Source organism: Durio zibethinus, chromosome 4 (assembly GCF_047325235.1).
Source record: "Durio zibethinus cultivar Kanyao isolate XHJ-2024 chromosome 4, ASM4732523v1, whole genome shotgun sequence".
In the NCBI taxonomy this organism is placed as follows: domain Eukaryota; kingdom Viridiplantae; phylum Streptophyta; class Magnoliopsida; order Malvales; family Malvaceae; genus Durio; species Durio zibethinus.
Genome location: NC_143165.1, coordinates 518,867 through 535,873, shown reverse-complemented (window position 1 = coordinate 535,873; position 17,007 = coordinate 518,867). Strand labels below are relative to the sequence as shown.

Genomic DNA, 17,007 nt, shown 5'->3' with positions numbered 1-17,007 from the left:
CCTGATATAGTCGATGGTGACTCAGCAATTCTACCACTAAATTTTGTGACACAAACCAAAGAAAAGAGTTTATTGGTGAGTTCATGCCGATAAGAACAACTATCACTTTAGCGATGTATTCATATAAATTTTAATTAATAAAAAAAATGCAATAATATAAAAACATTACATACTAGTGAATTAGATGCCCATTTTGCACAAGACAAAATATAATAACATATCACCATATAGTTGTCTAACATAAATTTATTTTACCCAAATAAAAAATAAATATTTCTATTCTCAAAAAAATTATTTCAACAAATTAAAAACTTAAGTAGTAAAGATATTTTTGACATCTTTAATGACTAGATGAGCCAGACACCAACCTTTCAAAGACCTTTTTTTTATTATCCCATAGGCATCCAAGTATTGCTCTTACTTTTTTAGGATTATTAAAAAAATATAAGTAAGCAGTGGTGATTCATTGTAAGTCAATTCCTATATCCTCTAATAGATTTTATATTTCATTTTCCAAAATTCGATAAACACAAGTGTTGAGCTTTTCATAAATAGCATTTCCTGCAATAAGTACATTAGCAACCATTTCAAATCCCTATTGAATAAGTTCATCGTCTTTGTTATTTTTTGATTTTTTAGCTCTTTTATTTTATTGAAATACATAGAAAAGCAAATGGATTTTTAGAACGAGTTCTAAGGGATTTCAAGAGATCAATGTACTCGTTAACCCAAATATCATGATTTTCTAATGTTACTATATTCTGAGAATTAAATTGTTAATATCATCAATATTCTCTCTTAACTTATCATCGATTCCATAAGATTGCTTCATTTTATTTATGCTACAGTCTTGATATATTCTCTAGTGGCTTGATCATTACCATAAAAAATCACCATCTTGTCATAATTTAGAATGGGTTTAGTCATCCACCCTTGGCATGAGGATGTGCCTAAAAATTTATATGTATTATATTGTGAAAATATAAATAATAAAATGTAAAATAATTAATAAAACAATAATTAAAATTTAACTTTAATAAAATTCACCTCAATCAATCTATGCTAAACTTTAGGTTCAACACCTCATAATTTAGTAACTAAATTCCAAGAAAATCCACTCATTCCTTACTTTAATAAGTCATACCACTTTAAGAAATTTATTTTTATAGTCTTCCAATGATTTTTCACTTTGTTCTTCTCTATGTTTCTCCTAAAATTTTCTTTAGCTCAATGACTATATTATCATAGGCAAGTTTAGTGAAAGTTCCATTTACCCTGTTCCCCATATTATGTTGATTCAAAAATGCATCAACAAAAGGATCATCCATTGTTAGTGTCCATGTCAAAACATCATCCTTATTTGTCCATTTGTCACTTTCAATAATTATAATCACTTTTTTCTTTCTTGGCATAATTAAATTTACACAATAAAAAAAGAAACATGCATGCAAAAAGTTATAATAATAATAATTAAATATAGTTATTGAGAAAGAATTACTTTAATTGTTCAAATGAAATACATTTATTTAATCAAAGAAATACATTTCTTTCAATAACAATAAATCAAATATAGATCCAAGAAAATACACAAATAATAATGACCATTCAATTTCTATAATCTATCAACTTAGTATTAGTTATAGAATCTCTTACTTGTAATCCTCGAATAGCATCTTCATTCTCATTTCTAGGAGCACGATACTGTTGTTCAATGGACCCAGTATTTAGTTCACAATCAACCTCATCAATATGAGTATCACCAGGATCATATCATTAAGTAATTACATAAAATACAACAAGCTAAAACTATTACTTTTTGGGTTTTAACTCCATCAATCAGTGCATTTGCACTTACTATAATAGGAAATCTTTTTTTAAGATACCAAATATTCTTTCAATTGCATTACGCAAAGATGAGTGCCTAAGATTGAGAAATTCTTGAGAATTTTTTGGTGAGTTATTTGAACATTCTTTCAAATGATACCATACTCCTTTATATGGTGCAATCAATCCATTTCTCAACATAAATCAAGCATCAACAAGATAATATTTACCAATTCATTGTAATCATATCATTATTTTAATTTCATACGTAATTATATTAAATATAATAAATATATTCATTACTTTCTAGAATCATAAATCTATTTTATCTTGATAGTGCATCTTTCATAATTCTTAAGTCAAATGCAATACCTTCCCATCTAAATAATACATAAGTGAATTTTAAATCAAACGAACATGCTCTCAATACATTTTGTGTTGGGTTCTCTTTTCAACCACAATATTTTGGAGCATCTGTATTTGATACATTGACTCTAATATGTATTCCATCAATAACTCTTATACAATCCTAATATTAATATTATATATTAATACTTATCGAATATAAAACAAACTTGTGATTAAATTAAAGTAACTATTTGAAAATGCTTTCTTACATATGATTTTACAATAACCACTTTATGTAACTTGTTCCAGAAATGAAGTTGTAGATTTTATCAAAAAGAGATGTTCGATGGCTCAAATTGTAGCGTAGGCAGTGGGGATTTGGGATTATTAATTTTGTTGGTGGATATGAATTGTTCATCCTATAGGATAAGACAATGAGTTACTCCAATTCCTTTTTGTCCTTCTCAGCCCCTGTTTGCAATGGAGTTATTATGCCTATATATTGGCATTAATTATGTTATCGCCAATTCGAAACTTCTGTTGATTTGTGTGCTTTCTTATTTTTCTTCTTGCAGAAACATTGAATACGTAAGGGATTTGTATATAAGATGGGGTGTTTTACACTTTTGAAAAGTAGGAAGAAAAAGTCTGAGCAGTCATTTTTTGTAAAACGCTTGCTCATAAGGAGCATGTGCCCACCACACTGCCTGAGCCCCAAGTCCAGACCCCATCAGTGCAATCTGCACCCCCAAGTTTTAGAACCAGAGTAAAACCAGTTCAACCTAATAACAAGCCAACCAGCAATAGAACACGAGCATTATCTGCTCCATCAAGTCTTAATGGTGCTGAGCAAGATGCGCTTGCATCAGTTGAATTTGAAGAACAGGAAGAGCTGAAGACTCGTGTCGGAGGAGTGAAGGAACAGATGATATCAAGTCCACAACCTCTTCCACTTCCATCTCCCAGTGGTGCTGTCCTGAAGACAATGGAAAGATTTAAAGCAGGGAATGCCAGTGGCCCTCTGTTTGCTTTTGGACAATTGCCCCTGCCTCCCTCTGGAACACTACGAAACTTCACTTATGCACATCTGAGGGTCTTTCTTCTGTTATGTATAAGGAGATGATGCATCAAGATCAAAGAAGTTTGAAGCTACTGTTACTCGCCTTCACCCATCCGCCCAGGTACAAGAAAATTTATGTTTTATAGGACGCTTCGTTTTGTGAACCACTTACTTCCCAATTACATCCCTTTCCTTTTCTTTTACGCTCTTCTACTTATTGATTCTTTGCCAGCCTGACGTGGTTGCTAGTTTAAAAGAAGGAAGATCAGATGGACCACCACTTGATTGGAATACCCGAATGAAAATTGCTTTATGTTCTGCACAGGGTCTTACTTTCTTACATGAGGAAGGACCATTTCTGGTAGTTAAAATCTCAATGTACATCTACATTTTGAGATGATAAAAGCCAAATGATATTTTATCATATGCCCCTATGGATTAAACTTTGATCATGTGTAACGGGCATGACAGTTCTCTTTGAAACAAGCTCTGTTTTTTTTTTTTTTTAATTTATTTATTTAGTCCTTTGTGGATGATATGAAACAATTTCCCCATTTTGCTACATTAGTCTGCATAGATTAGTAGCTTTTGGAAATTTGCTTTTTTTTTCCCAATTACTATTCCATTTTTATGCTTGCCTAATTACAGAAAGGTTCGATCATATGCAGGCAATGTACAATCAATTTTCAACTGCCAAGATACAGATTGACAAAGATTTCAGTGCAAAGCTTTTGGGATATGGGTGCGTTGGTCATATCCCAGAAAAAGAAGAGATCTCCACTAATTCAGTTGTAAGTTATTTTGCCTTAAAAGACAAACCATGTTGTGTTGAGTTGACTAGATTTTCATCGGATCTCTCTACTCCTTAAAACTTACTTGTTTGAGTTATTGGTTGTTAATTATCTCTCCATCTGTGCAGGCTGTGGCAAATCTTTCAGTAGAGACCCTGGAGAGAGGATATCTAACTCCAAAGAGCAATGTTTGGAGTTTTGGAATTGTCCTACCTGAATTACTCACTGGCGGGAAGAACCTTGGTAGCTCTCAACACAGGGAAGAGAGGAACCTAGTGAAGTGGAGCCGACCATTCCTAGCTGATGATTATAGATTGTCACTTATCATGGATTCTCAGCTCAAAGGTCGCTTTCCTAAGAAAGCTGCTCGTACAGTGGCTGACATTGCACAAAGATGTCTCCAGAAGGATCCCTCAGAAAGGCCGACCATGAGAACCATAGTTGAGCATCTCAAAATCATCCACGACATGAAATATTCCTGTAGGTTTCTTCTGGAAGAGCCAGCGGCAATTGCTGGAAATCAAATGTCAAGGTCACCTAGTCTCAATGGGATCATTAGTCCTGCACCCAGGTTAAGTTTCTCACCATCACCACCATCGGGAGACCGGCTCTCTGTTTCTCCTACACCGGTGACTCTTCCGCCTCGAGCTTGTTCCTGTACCATCTCGTTGGAGGAACTTGAAAGACAAGAAAGTTAGAGATTATCACCAGCAACCCTTAGAAGAGCTAGTGTGGAAGGATTTTGATTGTTTATATAATATGCTCTTTTTTCATTTTTTGTTTATTTTCTTCTTTTAAATTCAACACAACATATAGAAGATAAAGATGTGATTATTACACCTTCCTTCCTGTTCCACTATAGATGATGAATAGAGAGGATGCTGTTTAGTAGATAAGATTGCAAGACTGATCTGAAAATGGAGTAGTCGATTATTTACTTCCATTCCTGAATGCTATCACATAAATATATATACTATATGTTCATAATCTTGATCAGAGTTTCCTTCTATACATAGAGGATGTGTGATTCTTATGCATTTTGCTTGCATATTAAATCCTCCCCTGCGTTAACTGCCACCACTCAGGTTAATTTCAGATATGTATCACTTTGGATTCAGATTATTTTATATTTTGGTTTGATTCAATACATATCTTTTCACTTATTTTTAATAAAAACCTGGAATATATTTTTGGTACGCTTACGTATTTTTTGGTGTTTTCTTTTTTTTTAAAAGAGTATATTTTTGTGTGACATATAATTTTATTTCTAAATAAAAATTATAAAATATTATGTTTGTTCATGAAAGTTACAATTGTTTATCAAATGAAAAAAGTTATATTTATTTATTAACGAAAAATCACACTTATTTATCAAATATTATTTCATCAAAAGACGTATCACTGCAACAAATATTTAAAATATATATATATATATATATATATATTTGTCTATACATGCAACCATAACTTAGAATCAATTTCACCGTTCCTGTTTCAGATCCTACTTAGAGGGTTTAGAAACTTTGTTTTCTCGTAAGTAATCATTCTTTCTTTTTTCTCAATATCTGTCATGATATAAAATTGAACAAACTTCGTTTTTTTTTCTTCATTCATGTTCTTTTAAAGTCTTTATGCTCTTCTTCTATCACGCTTTCCCATTTTCTTCTGAACAACTTTTACATGATTTTTATCCTCTATGTTTTGGGAACCTTGAAGTGAAGAGAACAGGAAACACCGTTTCCCAAGTTTTTTTTTTTTTTTTTTCTCGTTGTTTTTTAAGAGTCATATGAAAGGTCACATGTTACGGAAATTTGTTTTGTTTGTCTACTCATGCATGTTTTTCTTGACAGCCAACAACTTGCTTTGCAGGGTTTTTGCCTTTACCATATTCCTAAACCCTTTTTTTTTTTTTGGGGTGTTGCAGTTGTAGCAACAGGGTAAGTTACAAGCGTCCGAAGTCTAACTTGGCAAATGGATACCAGGAAAGTCGGCAAAGAAGATTTTATCAGCAAATTGCCTAATGACGTTGTGGCTCATATCCTCTCTTATCTTAACACAAAAGAAGCGGTTCAAACGGCCGTCTTGTCCAGAAGATGGAGGTACCTTTGGACTTATATCCACAGTCTTAAATTCAATGATTTTGACATCCGTGAAAGGGAGGGTAGAGATAAGGTTTTTATGGACTTTGTGGACCGAGTTCTTGGCCTTCGTGGATCCAGAAATATTCAGACATTCTCTCTGGGATTTTATGATTCCAACGACAAAGATTTTTTCGTCACGTCAATACATGGAGTAGCTATGCGCAGCGTTGCAATGTGAAGGAGCTTGATCTCTTCCTCTTGTTGGAATATGAGGAAAGAATCCCTGTTAGGTTGCCTAAAAACTTTTCAAGTTGCGAATCACTGGTGGCACTAAAACTTAGAAACGAATTCGTTTTCGCTATTCCTTCGAGTTCTTGGCCTTCGTGGATCCAGAAATATTCAGACATTCTCTCTGGGATTTTATGATTTCCAACGACAAAGATTTTTTCGTCGCGTCAATACATGGAGTAGCTATGCGCAGCGTTGCAATGTGAAGGAGCTTGATCTCTTCCTCTTGTTGGAATATGAGGAAAGAATCCCTGATAGGTTGCCTAAAAACTTTTCAAGTTGCGAATCACTGGTGGCACTAAAACTTAGAAACGAATTCGTTTTCACTATTCCTTCAACAATCAAATGTTTCCCCAGTTTGAAAGTCCTTCGAGTTGTTGCTACGCATCCGGCTTGCGAGTTTGTGAGTCGGTTATTTTGTAGATGTCCGGTGCTTGAAGATTTGTTTATCTATGTAAATGATCTTGAGCAGGATGGTGATGATCAGGTTGAGCATTCTTTCACGATTTCTATACCAACTCTGAAAAGGTTGAAGATTGATATTTGCAGACGATTTGAGAATTTCTCGTATCAAAAGTTCATTATTCAGACCCCAAACCTTGTATGTCTTACCATTCAAGATGACTCCATGGCTTATTTTGTGATAGATGAAATACCCTCCCTACATGAAGCCAAGGTTAGGATTGGCCATTCTACTTTCTTCTACAAGGATCAGGTATCCCAGCAAGTAGCCCATCGAGTGATGATGGGAATTCTCAAAGGAATTAGAAATGCCAAATTTCTAATTCTTTCGGCTAGTACTACTGCTGTAAGTTAATTATTTACCGCCCTGATGAACGATCTTAATTTCTTAATCATGGTATGCCATTCACATGCCATTCCATTCCATTTCAATGGTCGTTCTTTTGCTGTTTGCTACGTTTTTCAGTGCTACTGATTAATTTATTTGACTCTTGTTCCTATGTTGATTGAAGGCTCTCAGCTATGCTGTTGATGATGATTTGCCTACATTTCTATTTTTGTTGCGTCTTGAAATGGGGATTGATCATTTCTTTGGTTGGAAATCATTGCCTCATTTCTTAAGGAACTCACCTATTCTCGAATTCCTTGTGTTAGAGAGGGTAAGTGCTCTTTATCTAAAGGATTTTAGCTAAAGGGTTCATATGGTTAATTTCTCTACTTATAATTTTGCTTATTCATTAGGAACGTATGGAGTTATTGATGAAAGCATTGGATGAATCAGGCGAAGAACTTGATGTTGAGGATAATTTCGGTTGGATTCCACCCATGCCTCAGCCTTACTGTTTATTGCAACATCTTAAGGAAATTAAGATGAGATACCTATGGGCATTGGAAGATGAAGCGGAAGTGGCTAAATATTTCCTAGAAAATGGCAAAGTCTTGGAGAAGATGTGTATCATGTTTGATGAGGATTCTTCAATGCAAGAGCTAAATAAAGATATGGTTGAAGAGTTTCCAAGTGGTTCTGACAAGTGTGTAATAGAATTTGATTGACACGTCTTCCCCTATTAGCACATAGAGGAAAATTATGATTATATTATGTGTAGTAAGTCTGAAGGAGAATTTATATTAAATTTATAAATAGATTATCAAAAAGAAAAAAATCGATTGTAAGGAGAATTGAATCTAAATTTTTTAAGTATTTGATTGTTATTGATTCAACTAATTTTCATATTCTCTTATATTAATTGATTTGAAATTTGTTTAATTGATTAATAATTTTTTTTTATTTTTATCCCTTTCCATTTTTTAATAATGCAGAAGCTTCTTATAGTCACAGTATATGGTACTATAAAAAAATATATATTTTTGAAGCTCAATCTTCTTATGTGGAGAAAATTTTTTTCCACTTAACAAATTCCAAAATTCAACAATTTTTTCATAATTTTAAAAATATAAATAAACAAAAATAAAAAAATTAAACCCTGAACTTAAAAATAGTAAAAAATCTTTGTTTCAAACATTTTCATCAAATTAATTTGAATTATTTTATTTTAAATTACTAATTTTTAATTATCTGTTAGAATTAAAATCATTTTGGTTTGAATTAAATTGATGAAGTGCGGAAGACAGTAGTAGCTGAGGAGATATTGAAAGTTGCAGTGCCCGGCGTGGCCAGTTGGGAAAAGCAAGAGAAAAAGAACAAAGGTGTCTGAAAATGCCAAAGTCTAAAAGGATTGGGCTTTTTACCTTTTCTTTAGCTTATGTTTGCACTACAAAGCAAACCTCTTCCTTTGTTTCTGCCCAAATTTGCTTACTTGGGCCTTTGCCTTTTAACTTGTTACGTTTAAATTTTAAATATAAATATGATATATTTAATATACGGATTAGATGTAATATGATATAATTAATATATTTATAATTAATTTATTTAAATATGATATAAATAAACATGAATATATAAATATGCATGAATAAATATTATTAACACGGATATATACGAAGAAATACGATTAATATGAATATATATAAGAACATGATTAAAATAATAAATAATTATAAATTTTTTATAATTTATAACTTAATAAATTTATCATATTAATAATATAAAAAAATACTTACATATTAAAAAAATTTTAATACTCATTTAATATGTATTTAATATATATTTATATTTATATTTATATTATATAACTATATTAATTTTTAATATTAAATTCAAAATAATAAATTATTAAAATTTAAAAATTAAAATAATAATATATAGAACTAATATTAATATTTATATTGTATTTATATTATTAATATAAAAAATAATTTTATAACAATTATTAAATGAATATCATAATTAAATATTTAAAATAATTTTTATATGATATTAAATAATTAATTAAATTTATAATTAAAAAATTAAAAATTAAAATAATTTTTATAGGTTTATATTACATTAAAATAAATATAAAAAATATGTTAAATGTGTTAAATATATTAAATATATATTCATATAGTAAAATTAAATTAAACGTGTTATTTATGTTATATCACATCTTTAAATTAATTAATATGTATATAATATGAATTATATTATATCAAAAATTATATAAACACAAAAAAATATAAAATATATTTTTAAAAATATATATGCAATTTTTTTCGCATTGTATCGTATTGTCGGTCTGAAATAGCCAATATAAGTACAAACCTTGATAGCTGTCATCCCAGGGAAGAGAGGAACCTAGTGAAGTGGCGCCCACCATTCCTGGCTGATGATTGCAGATTGTCACTAATCATGGATTCTCAGCTCAAAGGTCGCTTTCCTGAGAAAGTTGCTCGTACAGTGGCTGACATTGCACAAAGATGTCTCTAGAAGGACCCATCAGAAAGGCCGACTGAGAACCATAGTTGAACGTCTCAAAATCATCCAAGGCATGAAATATTCCTGTCCATTTCCTCGAGCCAGTGGCAATTGCTGGAAAACAGATGTCAAGGTCCCTAGTCTCAATGGGATCATTACTCCTGCACCCAGGTTAAGTTTCTCACCATCACCACCATCAGGAGCCCGGCTGTCTATTTCTCCTACAAGACCACCTACTTTGCCATTGGCTCTTCCCCCTCGAGCTTGTTCCTCTACCCTTAGAAGGCAAGAAAGTTGGAGATCATCATCTGCAACCCTTAGAAGGGCTAGTATGGAAGGATTTTGATTGTTTATAATTTGCCCCTCTATTGATGATGAGTAAAGAGGATGCTGTTTTGTAGATAAGAGTGCAAGCCCGATCAGAAAATGGAGTAGTCGTTTATTTTCTTCCATTCCCGAACGCTATCATATAAATATATACTATATGTTCATAATCTTGATCAGAGTTTTCTTCTATATATCCGCTCCTGCGTTAACTACCACCACTCGAGTCAATTTCAGATTATTTTAGATTTAAGGTTGTTTCGTTTTTGGTCTTTTTCTAGGGCTCAAAGTCTTTCTTTAGTTCGATATTGGGTTTGTGAAAAAAAAAATGAATACATCAAAAAGCCAACTCCAATAACAGCGTTGGTCTTGGCTTGGGAACTGGTTTTCAACCTAATTGGCTCAGTTACAATTGTTTATTAAATGAAAAAAGATATATTTATTTATTAACGAAAAATCATACTTATTTATCAAATATTATTTCATGAAAAGTCTTATCATTTCAACAAATATTACAAAAACTTTTTCTATACATTTCAACAATTTCACTGTTTCTGTTTCTGATCCTACTTAGATGGTTTAGAAACTTTGTTTTCTCGTAAGTAATCATTCTTTCTTTCTTTCTTTTTTCTCAATATCTGTTACTGCTATAAAATTGAACAAACTTCGTTTCTTTTTTCATTCATTTTCTTTCGAAATCTTTATGCTCTTCTTCTATCACGGTTGAAGAGAACATGAAACACCATTTCCCAAGGTCTTTTTCTAGTTGTTTTTTAGGAGTCATACAAAGGTCACATCTTATGGAAATTTGTTTCTTCGTCTACTCATGCTTGTTTTTCTTGACAGCCAACTTGTTTTACATGGTTTTTGTCTTTGCCATATTCCAAAACTCTATATATATTTTTTGGGGTGTTGCAGTTGCAGCAACAGGGTAAGGTACAAGCGTCCGAAGTCTAACTTGGCAAATGGATACCAGGAAAGTCGGCAAAGAAGATTTTATCAGCAAATTGCCTAATGACGTTGTGGCTCATATCCTCTCTTATCTTAACACAAAAGAAGCGGTTCAAACGGCCGTATTGTCCAGAAGATGGAGGTACCTTTGGACTTATATCCACAGTCTTAACTTCAATGATTTTCACTTCCGTGAAATGGAGGGTAGAAATCAGGTTTTTACGGACTTTGTGGACCAAGTTCTTGGCCTTCGTGGATCCAGAAATATTCAGACATTCACTCTGGGATTTTATGATTTCCAACGACAAAGCGATTTACGTCGCGTCAATGCATGGATTAGCTATGCGCTGCGTTGCAATGTGAAGTAGCTTGATCTCTTCCTTTTGTTGGAATATGAGGAAAGAATCCCTGTTAGGTTGCCTGAAAACTTTTCAAGTTGCGAATCACTGGTGGTACTAAAACTTAGAAGCGACTTCGTTTTCACTATTCCTTCAACAATCAAATGTTTCCCCAGTTTGAAAGTCCTTCATGTTGATGTCACTCATCCGGATTGCAAGTTTTTGAGTAGGTTATTTTGTAGATGTCCGGTGCTCGAAGATTTGTTTATCTATGGAAATCTTAAGCAGGATGGTGGTGATCAGGTTGAGCATACTTTCACAATTTCTATACCAACTCTGAAAAGGTTGAAGATTGCCTTTTGCAGAGGATTTGAGTATTTCTCAAATAAAAAATTCATTATTCAGACCCCAAACCTTGAATATCTTACCATTCAAGATGACTCCATGGCTTATTTTGTGATAGATGAAATACCCTCCCTACTTGAAGCCAAGGTGGGCATTGGCCATTCTACTTTCTTCTACAAGGATCAAGTATCCCAGAAAGAAGCCCATCAAGTGATGATGGGAATTCTCAAAGGAATTAGAAATGCCAAATTTCTAAATATTTCGGCTAGTACTACTGCCGTAAGTTATTTTTCACGGTCGTTCTTCTGCTGTTTGCTACGTTTTTCAGTGCTACTGATTAATTTATTGATTTGATACTTGTTCCTATGTTGATTGAAGGCTCTCAGCTTTGTTTTTGATGACGATTTTCCCACATTTCTATTTTTGCTGCGTCTTGAAATGGGGATTGATCATTTCTTTGGTTGGAAATCATTGCCTCACTTCTTAAGGAACTCACCTATTCTCGAATTCCTTGTGTTGGAGAGGGTGAGTGCTCTTTATCTAATGGAAATATTTTAGCTAAATGGTTCATACGGTTAACTTCCCTAGTTATAATTTTGCTTTTTCATCAGGAAAGAAAGGAGTTATTGACTGAAGCATTGGATGAATCCGACGGTGAACTTGATGTTGAGGCTAATTTCTGTTGGATTCCACCCATGCCTCAACCTTACTGTTTATTGCAACTTCTCAAGGAAATTAAGATGAGATATCTATGGGGATCGGAAGATGAAGCAGAAGTGGTTAAATATTTGCTAGAAAATGGCAGAGTCTTGGAGAAGATGTGTATCATGTTTGATGAGGATTCTTCAGAGCAAGAGCTAAATAAAGATATGATTGAAGAGTTTCCAAGAGGTTCTGACAAGTGTGTAATCAAATTTGTATGACATGTTTCCCGGATTAGCAAAGAGGAAAATTATGATTATAATATATAGTAACTCTGAACAAGAATTTATATTAAATTTATAAATCAATTATCAAAAAAAATGGATTGTAAGAAAATTTGAATCTAACTTTTGTAAGTGTTTGATTGTTATTGATTCAACTAATTTCCATAGTCTCTTATGTTAATTGATTTGAAGTTTATTTAATTGATTAATAATTTCTTTTTGTTTTTATCCCTTTTTATTTTTAATGATCAAGAAGCTTCTCATAAGTATAAATAACAAAAATAAAAAATTAAACAAAAATTTAAAGGCCCACGTAAACAAATTTGGGCAGCAACAAAGGAAGAAGTTTGCTTTGTAGTCCAAACATAAACTAAAGAAACGGTAAAGCCCAATCCTTTTAGACTTTCCTTCCCCTTATCTAAGCAAAGCAAGCAAAAGCTTATGTTCAATCTAAATTCTTGTATCTAGCATTTTCGGACATCTTTGTACTTTTTCTCTTGCTTTTCCCAAATGGCCACGCTGGGAACTGTAACCTTCAATAACTCCTCCGCTACTTCCATCTTCCACACTTCATCTTCACTCAAGTTTTCTTCAAAGCCATTGCTTCTTCCAACGCGTTTTTCTCCAAAAACGCCTTTTCCTCCCAGAATTCTCAGTACCTTTCCTCTTTCCCACTTGATTCTGTCTATTTTAAAATACCCATTTCTTTGATAATCTATTTTTTATTTGGTTGCAGGGATTTACGCTTTGTCTAGTAACGATATCAAAGTGGGTACAAACCTTGAAGTTGACGGAGCTCCTTGGCGAGTTTTGGGTACATTTCAAGTGCTTTGTTAATAAGTATTGAGTAGTTTAATTTGCATGAAATGTGGTTGATTGTTTTCGTTATTTGCTGTATTTAGTCTTTCTGATGTGAAATTTTGGCTCTTTGAAGAGTTTCTTCATGTGAAACCTGGAAAGGGGGCTGCATTTGTGAGGACCAAAATGCGCAACTATATAACAGGAAACACTGTTGAGAAGACTTTTCGAGCTGGAAGTACGGTAATCTCTATTTAACACGAAGTTGATGTGTCATTTGACTCTCTATGATAATACGTTGCAACTTCAACTCACAGTTTGAGGTTAATAGCACTTAAAGGATAGGATTATGACCTTGTTCTGTTGAGGATAAGATTAGGAATATGTTGGACTAGGAAGGGTCCTTGTGAAGCCTTTAGCAATGCATGCATTTTGGGAATATGTCTATAGGTTTTTTGGTACCTGAACTTTGGGAAAATGTACAAAGTGGTGCCTAAAGAAATAAAATGTAGAATTTGAACCCTAAACTTTCAAATAATATATCATTTTATCAATTTGTACCTTTTCCAAAGTTCAGGTGCAAAACTTGTAGTTAACTCATTTAGGAATATGTCAAAAAAATTTTTCATGCCTTCATATGTACACTTGTTTTAACAGATTGATGAGGCAAATGTTTTCAAGGAAGCCAAGCAGTTCACATACAAAGATGGATCCCAATTTGTCTTCATGGACTTGGTATTTTTCAGTATATTCATATAATACAACTCATTGGATGCCATAAATAAATGAATTCCATAGCTTATACCTTTATTATCAATCTACTGAAAATTTGAGCAAATACCATATGTTCATGTACTAAGTAGTAGCTGGTTATCTTTTGCATAATCAGTAGCTAATGATCCTCTTTTTGATACTTGCAATGGAATTAGTTCATGCTCTTAATGCTAGGAAGATTCAATAACTGTGCCGATTTAGTCTTTTTCTCTTTAACAGTTGTATTAAAATGCTTGTCTTATTTCTTTCCCATGTCATTCTTATAATGATGTTTTAACTTCTTACAGAACACATTTGAAGAAATCCGTCTAAATGAGGCAGATGTTGGGGACAAGACAAAGTGGTTGAAAGAGGGAATGGACTGCAATTTGCTCTTCTGGAATGGAAAGGTACTTTATAATATCTTTTAGTTCATGTATCTCCTGTGTGTTATTTGAATTTTGATGTTTTTGATATATATGGATTTATGCTCTTGTTTGAAATCTGTGTTCAAGAGGGTGCTCTATAGCACTTAGAAAGACTGAGATAGTTCCCTCTCTTAGATGCTGTTCTTGTAGCATCAGCATTTTATGTTTACTTAAAATGACTTATCAGTTGCTTTTTATGGAATCATGTAATTAATAGCAAAGATTAGCATTATTACCGGAGTAGTAGTTGCTTGTTACTGCTGTTACTATTGATGCTGCTTATCTGTCTGCACCTTCTTGTAGGTTATTGATTTTGAACTCCCCATCACGGTTCAGCTTGCTGTGGTTGATGTGGATCCTGGCCTCAAAGGTGACACAGTTTCAGGTAATGTAATATAGCTTCTCTTTAAGGTCCTAACTTCTAATCCATTATGTTATTGGTCTAATTTGTAAATTTGCAACAATTCTACTATGATATAAAACTGACTATAAATTGTTTGATTTGTGAATTCCTGAATATCACTCCACTGCATTTCCTTTTTTGCATTTCCTTGAAACAGAAAGCAAGAAAAGACTATTTGCTGTATTATGTTCACGAGAGTCACAACCATGCAACTATTATGTGTCAGCCCTTATGTTTGCTGCACTTTTTTATTCTTTTATTTTGATTTTGTTGCAAGTTGCAACATATTACTTTTGGTTTTCTTTGGCCTAATCACTTTGAGAAATAAAATGTTGACATAGGTGGATCCAAACCTGCAACTCTTGACACAGGAGCAGTCGTTAATGTTCCGCTATTTATTAACATAGGCGATCAAATATTGGTGGATACAAGAACTGGGCAATATATGAACCGCGCATAAGTTTTGGCTTGGAGAATTCCTATAATTGGCTTTTTTTTCCTTTTAATTTATTTGTTTATATAAATTAACATTTAACAATGCCAGATTGTTCTACTTTAAATTTTGATTTAAGGAATTTGCACCAGCCCTAGCTGGACTGGTGAGAGGTTGCACGCAGTAGTTTCCAGTATTATATGGTCGTAGATATTTTGTGCATTTGTTTTCTTGGATTTTTACGTCTTTGTATGAACAATTACAGGAAAGATGGCTTGTATGAACAATTTTGCCATCATCCTAGCAGTATCCTCTGTGGAATAACCCCCTGCTTCAAAGCAGCACCGTAGAACAACCGGCCCTGTTTATAGGATGTTACCATTTTCATACATGTTAACCAACACTACCAATGCCTCACAAACCTTTCCCTCCATGCAAAGCGCTTGAATCCTTCACAAAGCTAGATCAGGTTCATTTGCTGTAACCAATGCCATCGGCAGACCATTGAAATCAGGTAAGGTCCAGTTGGTAGCATCTTTCTCCATAATGTTGAGAATTTCACTCGTGTCTTTAAAGGGTATTGCATTAATTTTGTCCAGGAAATTTACAACCCAAATTCTACCAGTTTTCTCATCAAAATGCAAGCTGTCTGGCTTCCCTCCTTTAACAAAGTCAATGGAGCTCCTGTCAGCGGAAATGAGGCTGCGTGAGGACGTTGTTCCGCTAGGTTTTTGCATGGCACTGATACCCTCGCAATAACCAGAAGCTTGCAATGGATTGCGTTGTGATGGATCCTTATCCAGAGACAAAAGCACTCAAACGAAACGTAACGGTTTTGTTATAGTAAGCGGTTGGACTATAGAAGCTCAAAAGGGAAAAAGACAGTGAAGGCGGGACTGAAAGAGACTTCTGATCCTATCATATATGATTTCTTTAGCTATTTGTTACGGCATCTGCTTAATGAATACGTAAAATAATTTATTGCCATTGCCAAAGAAGTAATAAAAACAAAGAAAAATCGCTACAACATGGATGGCAAAGTGAATAAAGAACGTCTATTTTCATCAGAAGCGTAGAGATCTGCTAAAAGCCTTCCAAGATATGGGATTTGCGGGGTCAGCCACTGGCCTTTTTCCAGTATTCTCTTTCCTACCAAGAATTGGTTTGAGAAACGTCTTCAGGACCCTGTTGAAGCCAGACCCACGACGCCCTTTACGCACCTGTGGCACCGTTGGCGGTGGAGCTTGGACCTGTAAGCAGTGCGACCTTTTAGCCACGCTTGGCTCCGATAGACTCCTACCCAATATGGCTTGGTTCAGCTGCACCTCGAAGGAAAGCCTCTCAAACTGGTCCAGCAGCGTGCTCTGCTCGTCACCAAACCTTCTCAGAAAAACTGATATCTCGTCCATGCTTTTGTTTTCATTAGCTGAACCCATTTTCCTTAGCTGCTCAAAAGTCATATTATTCATAATCATTAGCAAAGTAGCAGCAAAGCGTCAACAGAACAGATTACCTACTGGATGGACTTCTCAATCTTTCAAAGCTTTGGCTGTAAATAGGGAAGGTATCCTTCCTCTTCCTTTTTTTTCCAATGCTTTTA

At 33.7% G+C, this 17,007-nt stretch overlaps 3 protein-coding genes and 2 pseudogenes across 6 annotated transcripts; all 5 read left to right on the top strand.

Annotated features, from left to right (window-relative positions):
- The first annotated feature begins 2,753 nt into the window (after window positions 1-2,753).
- On the top strand, window positions 2,754-5,113 carry LOC111287133 (uncharacterized; annotated as a pseudogene). Its single transcript, XR_016341903.1, has 3 exons — window positions 2,754-3,593; window positions 3,901-4,023; window positions 4,152-5,113. The product of XR_016341903.1 is annotated as an uncharacterized LOC111287133 (transcript).
- Window positions 5,114-5,994: 881 nt separating this feature from the next.
- LOC149518998 (F-box/LRR-repeat protein At4g14103-like) lies at window positions 5,995-8,043 on the top strand. The gene is made up of 4 exons (XM_089758891.1): window positions 5,995-6,338; window positions 6,438-7,200; window positions 7,367-7,513; window positions 7,596-8,043. The coding sequence occupies exons 1-4, from the start codon at window positions 5,995-5,997 to the stop codon at window positions 7,905-7,907; spliced, it is 1,566 nt and encodes a 521-aa protein (XP_089615017.1). The 3' UTR covers window positions 7,908-8,043.
- Window positions 8,044-8,168: 125 nt separating this feature from the next.
- On the top strand, window positions 8,169-10,054 carry LOC149518997 (uncharacterized; annotated as a pseudogene).
- Window positions 10,055-10,932: 878 nt separating this feature from the next.
- On the top strand, window positions 10,933-12,358 carry LOC111288259 (F-box/LRR-repeat protein At3g59200-like). The gene is made up of 3 exons (XM_089758890.1): window positions 10,933-11,347; window positions 11,399-11,945; window positions 12,045-12,358. The coding sequence occupies exons 1-3, from the start codon at window positions 10,998-11,000 to the stop codon at window positions 12,222-12,224; spliced, it is 1,077 nt and encodes a 358-aa protein (XP_089615016.1). The 5' UTR covers window positions 10,933-10,997; the 3' UTR covers window positions 12,225-12,358.
- Window positions 12,359-13,023: 665 nt separating this feature from the next.
- LOC111287488 (elongation factor P (EF-P) family protein) lies at window positions 13,024-16,711 on the top strand. 3 transcript variants are annotated; one of them, XR_016341324.1, is made up of 8 exons: window positions 13,025-13,247; window positions 13,329-13,406; window positions 13,527-13,633; window positions 14,048-14,125; window positions 14,452-14,553; window positions 14,875-14,956; window positions 15,673-15,921; window positions 16,007-16,711. XR_016341324.1 is itself a non-coding variant. In XM_089758941.1 (7 exons), the coding sequence occupies exons 1-7, from the start codon at window positions 13,103-13,105 to the stop codon at window positions 15,284-15,286; spliced, it is 747 nt and encodes a 248-aa protein (XP_089615067.1). In that variant the 5' UTR covers window positions 13,024-13,102; the 3' UTR covers window positions 15,287-15,309. The 3 variants fall into 3 exon arrangements, 2 of the variants coding, with proteins under 2 accessions (XP_089615067.1, XP_022733819.2); XM_089758941.1 differs by lacking the exons at window positions 15,673-15,921; window positions 16,007-16,711 and adding an exon at window positions 15,132-15,309 and having other exon boundaries at window positions 13,024-13,247; XM_022878084.2 differs by lacking the exons at window positions 15,673-15,921; window positions 16,007-16,711 and adding an exon at window positions 15,316-15,603 and having other exon boundaries at window positions 13,031-13,247.
- Window positions 16,712-17,007: the final 296 nt, after the last annotated feature.